Source organism: Protopterus annectens, chromosome 7.part0 (assembly GCF_019279795.1).
Source record: "Protopterus annectens isolate FY-2018-M chromosome 7.part0, PAN1.0, whole genome shotgun sequence".
Taxonomy (NCBI): Eukaryota; Metazoa; Chordata; order Ceratodontiformes; family Protopteridae; genus Protopterus; species Protopterus annectens.
Genome location: NC_056739.1, coordinates 1,968,860,781 through 1,968,868,502, shown reverse-complemented (window position 1 = coordinate 1,968,868,502; position 7,722 = coordinate 1,968,860,781). Strand labels below are relative to the sequence as shown.

Sequence of the window (7,722 nt, the reverse complement as noted above, 5' to 3'; positions counted from 1 at the left end):
ATAAGAACATTTATTTATGCAAGACTTTCTCCTCACCTTTTTCCCTCCCCCTTCTTTCATTTTGCAAGATTAAGTCACAAAAAAAATACGTCTCCTGAATAAGTATGGGTTCTCTTGCACTTATAAGTAAGAAACAGCATAGTGAGTGCGGTCTGCATATTAGTGATGCTTGTGGGTAGAGTTTCAGCTATATCTAAGAGGAGGTATAAAGGAAATTACCGATTTGTGATATAAAATATCAATGCATGTGACAATGTTATACGTAGGAGCCAAGTCGTTTACGAATACCCTTTAGTGCAGAAGATCTGATTCAGTGTGCATGTTACCATGATCATTAAAGGACTTGCTGGGGTTTGGATTTACACCATCATTTCTTTCAAATGATTCATTCAGTATCTGGCTGATGAATCCAGTTTATTGATTGAGAATATATACAGTATTTGTGTACTGAGATCATCTGGTTTAATCCCATGCCTGTCTAGATTATGGAAAATGCTCTCTTTAGGCAAGTGGTAGTCAGTATAAAAAATTTGCCCGACCTCGTAGCAAGGTGCTGTCTACCTGGGTTCTATACCCTGCTTCTGAACAATACCTTTTGTTTTATGGCATAAGCAACCATAACACAGGAGCAACTAGTATTATGCATAAATAGGCATTGTCAGTACAGTCAGGGAGAGCCATAGCACAGAGGGTAGCAGAGGCAATGGCCAGACTTTGGCCAAAAATGAATCTTTGTGTATATTTGACAACTGCAGTAAATGCAGACTGTGATTGTACACCAATTGCCCGTAAATGAGTATATGTGGTGCTATAATTCCATAATATGCAAAGTAAAGTTACTTGCACCCCTGTCACTGGAATAGACACTGATGAGTTTCAAACATTGTGTGGGAGCATCTCAAGTCATACTCAGATTTTGTAGTGGAATCAGAGATGATTGGGCATATGACGCCTCCCCACGCCTTGCTCATTTATCATCTAGAGCCGATGTACTTCGCGTTATTTGTTAACATGTAAGGAAGTGGCATTAACTCAGGTGAGGGAAAGACCTGACTAAAGACTGCATATGTGCGGTGTTCAGTTTTTCACAGACTGTTCCCCTTTCCAGCGTGTTACTTAAAGAATGCACATTAAGCCATTCAGATGAACCAGGAGATGAGCCTTTAGGCAGATCTTGGCAGATAGTCATCAAAATGATGCTGCCCAAGTCCTGAGAAGGTGAAGTAGCATCTTCCCTGACTACATGCACTACTGTCATGACCACTTTACTACAAAAAGGAAGTTTATCCTGCCTGATTGGGAGCAAGTATTGGGATTATACTGGTTCTGTTTCCAGCACATTTTGCCCTGGCAGTCTGGAATCAAATGACATTTGCAATGCAAACCGTATTAGCTTCATTTCCCACACTGCCCAGGACCCTTCTAAAAAGGATAATAAAAAGTATGTTTTGGCAGACGTGCACTAGCACTTTTGGATGACTCTCCCTTGCAAGAACATGGGGGATGATTTGTGGAAATGCATGGCTGGGCTTAAGCTACATCGGATGGCTATGAACCAATGTGATTTACACCTACATCTGAAAAAATAAGATCAATCAAGTACTCATTTCAAAAATACTATGATGCCACAAAAATTAAAATCATCTAATGCAAAAAAGAAGCAAGTATTCAAACACTTCAAATCATTTAATGTATTCATTACAAGTTAGCTGAACATTGTAGTGGAAATGGAAAGAAAACAAAGTGTGAAAAGTGCAAAAGAAAGAGGTGAGCCAAAAACAGAATGAAAGCTATGCTTCATCTAGTGCTGTTGAGTTTAGTCAGAAGGGTACAGTGAGAATAGCCTGAGCAGAGACTGAGCAAAAAGGCAAAAACTAGATGTACTATATATACACTAATTCCAGAAGCACATTCAGTGAATGAGGTATTGGGAATGGGAGATGTGAATTTACATTGAGAAAGTGTATGGTAACAGAATCAGAAAGATACCCAAAGATGCACTGAATAAGCATAACGCAGGAAGTGAGGTGTGGCACAGCAAAGTTAAAAACTATTAACTATTGACAAAAGTTAATACATATTTACGAATGTTACAGCAAACTGCAGCGCAGTAATGAACAGGTAATTAACTTTGTGATAATAAACTGTTGATGATGTTTGTGATTGTGTAAATGAGGAGAAGGCATGATGGCTACAGCAGATGGAAGGTATAAGGATATAGCATATGTTGCTGCTAATGTGTACAGTGAAGGTGCCTTTGTGTCAAATGTTACTTAAATCTTGATTTGACAAACTGTATTAACTGGTTTCTTTAAACAATATGTAGTAAGGGGATGGCAGTCCCTGATTTAATACAATTATCTTTGCTGTATGGCTGAATATAACTAAACATAGCTGGATACTAAAAGTGGCCAAATCTTTTCCTCAAATCTCAGTAATGGTAATTTATCCTAAGTGAAATGCCTTTTCAGATCAGATCTGATGCAAGCTGTGACCATATTAGGCATGACCAAAACACAGAAAGCAACAGGCATGATATGATGTAAAGGGATATAACAATGGAGAAAATGGAGTTTACTTGATTTACATATATATTACATACAAAGTTCTAATTAAAACTTTTAGGCTACTACAACTTAGCAAACTTAATAAATCATAGGCATCTGTTTACTTAGTACACTCTGTTAAAATAAAGTCCTGAATAATATACAAACGCACCATTGTCAGCTGTTCAACCACAAGAATTCATTCTGTGCAGACTGCCTGAACCAGTACTAAAACTTCCTGCAAGCCAGGAAAATAAGGTGCTGTTTTACAAGGCTGATGGGCAGTGCATGTGTTATCAACAGCAGTATGGTTTGTGTTTATTAAGAGCTAGCATGGATACACTAGTGAAAATCTTTCAAAATTTTAATTGGTGGGAGAGCAGCAGCTGAAATCCTACTTTAGACTGTATCAGTTGACTATAATTAGCCTTTATTGGATGAAAGAAATTATATTTTATATCTGGTATGAAATTATATACACATTATATCTGCTAAAAAAAGAAACGTTACGATCCAAGTCTGTAAATTTCATAGATACGCTCTGCAATTTCAGTACATGTAGCAAACTTAATATTAGCAAGATTAATTGTAGATGTTTTAACAACCAGTAAATAAATATTCCAGCCTTGCTTGAGCTGAAGCAGATAAAATCGATCATATTTAGGAAAATTGTAACACACACATTCACCACTATTATAATACAACAGGCCTTTGTGAAAGAACATTCCTTTCACTTCCATTTGAACTACAGTCGATATGCACAAATGAATACTGGGGGCCATACAATCAGCAATAATACACTGTTTAATGCAGAAACTTGTAACTTCAAAGACTTTTATGATGTTTGATGGGTTTGAAGTTCAACACTGTCACTTTGCAGTTGCAGAGACTAGCAAACTGCATTATTTCACATATATCCCCGATAATCATGGATGGTATTATCCTTTTGTTTTGTTTATTTTTTTTTATAGTGATGCATCATTCACCTTGCGTATGCCAAAATGTGTTAAATCTCAGCACTTCAAACCTGCCTAATATGAATGCTTGCAGGACAAATACAAACATTTTGTGTCAGCTGCTGGCTGCTGCCTTTTTCAGATCTCAGCTTTACATCCATTTCTAACAAAAACCTGTTGACAGTTGCTAGTTTATGTAAGCAATTTATAAAAGCATCAATAAGATTATAATACTGGCCTATTCAGAGGCATTGCAAGACTTGCATAGCAAAAACTTCTTTCAGGCCTAGGTGATGCACATCTTTTTGCATAATTTTCTTGGCAGGGCCAGCTCAGTGTTAACAACTATTACTAACACTTTCAGTATCAGGCGCAATAACTGTCTATTTAAGTTTTAAAATTGTTGGTTGGGGTTCTCATCATCATCATCAAGGTACATGACAGCTATCTTCTTCTCATCACTAATTACTGATCTAGGATCAACCATCCTCTGCAATTGTAGGCATTTTATTAATTCATCATAGTTTGCACTTTCTTCATCTGGTACTTGTGATCCCTGAAACTCATACACTGCTTGACTGTGTTCAATTTCTGTGGCAGGTTGTCCAGAACCGAATATATTTTCAGCCTCACTGTCATTAGTTGCTCCTTTTTGTTTGTGCAAATAAAGGATCTTTGGATGCTGTGTTCCATCTTCAGTGCCAGATTCTGAAGTGAGACTGGGTACATCCATTTGAAAAGTAAAGGAAGACTCATTTGGGCCAAGTGTAACATGTCTTACTGTTCTGCTGATCTCTGAAATATCTTGGTCTTCACTCATATCCTGCTCCTTACTTTTAGAAGGATACACATCATGAACCTCATACTTCGATAATGAATGTTCAGTGCCATCTGGACCTTTCTGTAGCACTACATGGTATACTGTCTGATCTTCTAATGGCAGATGAAGTGTGCTTGCAGTAGGACCAGATATTTCTGATCCATCTTCACTAGTAAATATGCTTACATTTTCTAGACCTTTACTTTTTAACATTTTCTGGATCTCTGGATTTATTGATTGCATAATTAGCTCATTTAAATTGTCGTCGCTTGACTTCATTAAGTCTGCATCATCATCCTCAAGCTCCTTTGAGACAACTTCTGCAACAATGGTTATATTACCATCATCAGATGTTTGCTCCACTTTTCTAACATCTACTGCACAGCTTTCAGTATCATCCTGAGAAGAAGTTGTATGTGAAGACAGCTCTTGTCTTAAATTATCAGAAATTGTATCTTTTAGATGCTCCAATGATACTCTAGCAGTTTCCTCATTGCTTTGGTCTTCAGTAATAACTTGTCCCTCACTTTCAGTAGTATACAAATCATGAACCTCATAATTATCTGATGAATCTTCATTGCCAGCCTGACCTTTTTGCTCTACCACATGACATGAAATCTGATCCTCTAATGGCTCATGGAAGATACTTGTAGTAGAGTCTGGAATTTCAGTTCCACCTTTATCACTGCAAATGTTTATACTTTCCAGACCTCTACTTTTTAATATTTTCTGGATTTCTGGATTTATTGACTGCATAATTAGCTCATTTAAACTGTCATCACTTGATCTCATTAAACTGGCATCATTAGCATCAATTTCCTGTTTAACATTGACTTCTGCAACAATGGTTACTTTGCCATCATCAGATGTTTGCTCTACTTTTCTAACATCTATTGTACAACTATCAGTATCATCTTGGTTACTGCCTGCAAGTGAAGACATCCTTTCTCTTAAGCTATCAGAAACTTTATCTTTTAGATACTCCAGTGTCTCTTCCAGCTGAACTTGAGGACCTCTGTCTTGTTTTGAAAGTTCCACTACTGATTTGTGAACCTCAAATGGAACCCTAATTTCTTCCACAATGGTGGTTTCTCCCTCTGCTGCTAGATATTTTTCTATATCCACACCAGCATCATCAGTGTTCTCATTTTCTACTTTGTAAAGCTTAGTTTCATAATGTCCTGGTATGTCTATTGATTTACTAACAGTAGTAAACTTTGAAGGTTGCATATATGATTCAGTTGAAATTTCAACAACTCTATGGCATGGAATGGTTGCTGTTTCATCATGGTGAAGGTCATCAGGTGTGGACACTATGTATATTGGTTCTGAGCTTATTTTATCTGACTCACTAGCTTCTGCTACAATGCCCACATTACCTTCGGGTATAGTGCTTTCTCCAAAATCATCAGTTGTCGCACAGAAACTCATTGATTTTTCAGCTGTACCATGACCTTCTAGTTCCTCAATTTTAAAAGTTCTTTCAAAGTCACCTACATCTTTGTGACTACTTGGGAATTCTAATGGTTCTTCAATTATTTGAACATTTGCTGATTTTAACCCCACTGGTTCTTTCCCTGACATAGTCAGACCAATTAGATTTTGTGCTATGCTCCCCACTGGTGTTTCTTTTATCTCTTCTAGAGTTACATTCTTAGTCTCTTTGTTTAATAACTTTGACAGAGCAGACTCATCTGAGACATCTATATCTTCTTTTAATGAGGTTTTGAAAGTAATCTCAGTTTTCTTTGATTCACCATCAACAACATCTTGTCTATCAATGTGATATGTAATGCCAGCATCGGGGAGAGAACTGAGAGTTGCTTCCAAATCTTGTGACTTTATAACTTTTCCTAAAATATCAGTAATTGGAATTATATCTCCCACATTATACTCCAGTTGTGTTTCTTTTGCAGATCCAAGTATGTCATTTGCTTTTTGACTTTGAACATTTGATTCACTTGCTGGTAAAGTTACTTCTATGCCATGTGAATAGTCATCTGGTCTTTCCCTTGCATCTCTTTCAGTAACATTTTCAGAGAGCTGTTGCATGGTATTTTCCTCAGCCAGACTTTGTACAGCTTGCTTTGTGGTTTGGTAATCATCACTGACCTTGTCATCTGTTCTTCTTTCTTCTGATATATTAACTGATATATCAATTGGTAATACTCTGAAACTCTCCTGTTCTGATTTTATACCTTCTGATAATGTTTCTGGATAACTGATATCACTCTTTGAACTTATTTCAACTTCTCTATCTTCTGATAGGGGTTCCATTATGACTGGCTGTGAGGATATACCGAAAGGAATTTGTTGGTAAGTCAAATATTCCTCACTTTTTATTTCCACAGGGATTTCATTTTTACTGGCATCCTGCTCCACTGTACATATTATTTCAGATTGCTTTGTTGACTTACCCTCTAGTGGAAAACGAGATTCTGCCAGGTTGGAATCTCTGTCTCCAGCAAGCATTTCTGGAGTAGTTGTATCCTTCTGCAAACCTAATAGAGTTATCGGAATTTCTCTGCCTTCTGAAACTTGTCCAAAGATAAGTGGCTTTGTAGAAATACTAGAAAGGATCTGCTGTTCAGCCACAAAAGCCTCTCTTTCTATTTGTTTATCATTAGGAGTTTGTACTTCTATGGCTCTTTCTTTGAATAACTTTTCTTTGTCTTCACCAGATATTCTACCTGATCCCTTTGATCTTGATGCTTTTTCTTCAACAAGTGTTATTTCTGGTCTGTCTTTCTGGATATCACTGGAGCCCTGAACAACGATTTTTGAAACTTTTGTTGCTGCTGTTGAAGGCTTTGTAGCCTCTTTTTCAGTCTCACCTTTTCTGAATGTAGTTTTCTGAAATAACATGCTTTTCTGCTCTTGTACTGGTGCAGAAAACAGAACTGGATCATGATGAAACTGCGTGCTTCTGATAAAAGGGGCGTGATCGGTAATAGTCACAGATGAACCAGTCAACTTTTTTTCTGGCAATCTGCTTTTATTGCTTGTTTTTATTGTTTCAGATATTACACTCTTTATTGGCTTGAAATATCTGTCTTTGTCAATTACTGTAGTCCTTGTAACAGGAAAAACTTTTCGATTAGTTTCTCTTCTGGCTGCCGAATCACTGAAGCTGTACTGATATGTTCTTGTTCCAACTCCTAAAAATAAAAAATAAAGAAAATAAATACTTGCATGCAGTTATTAGCCTTTTATAAATGAGACAGTTAGATGGACATATTGTGTAGTAGTAGGACTATGTGTCCTTGCTGATAGTTCTGAAACCAGATGACAAACTTCAAATTATAAGCCAAATGATGCTGAAAGGGGAATAAAAGAGGGATGACAAACCATTCAAGAAAAAGTAAAAATGTAGAGCACTACACAGAAGAGTTGGTAGGTT

General features: G+C 36.9%; 1 protein-coding gene across 1 annotated transcript in view; it reads right to left on the bottom strand.

Moving 5' to 3' along the window:
• Positions 1 to 1,667: 1,667 nt before the first annotated feature.
• SYNM (synemin) overlaps positions 1,668 to 7,722 on the bottom strand; it is a 256,742-nt gene continuing 250,687 nt past the window's right edge. Inside the window, exon 4 of the mRNA XM_044078385.1 lies at positions 1,668 to 7,480. Within this exon, the coding sequence (XP_043934320.1) occupies positions 3,897 to 7,480 (3,584 nt within the window). The 3' untranslated portion in view covers positions 1,668 to 3,896. The remainder of the gene's footprint in view (positions 7,481 to 7,722) is intronic.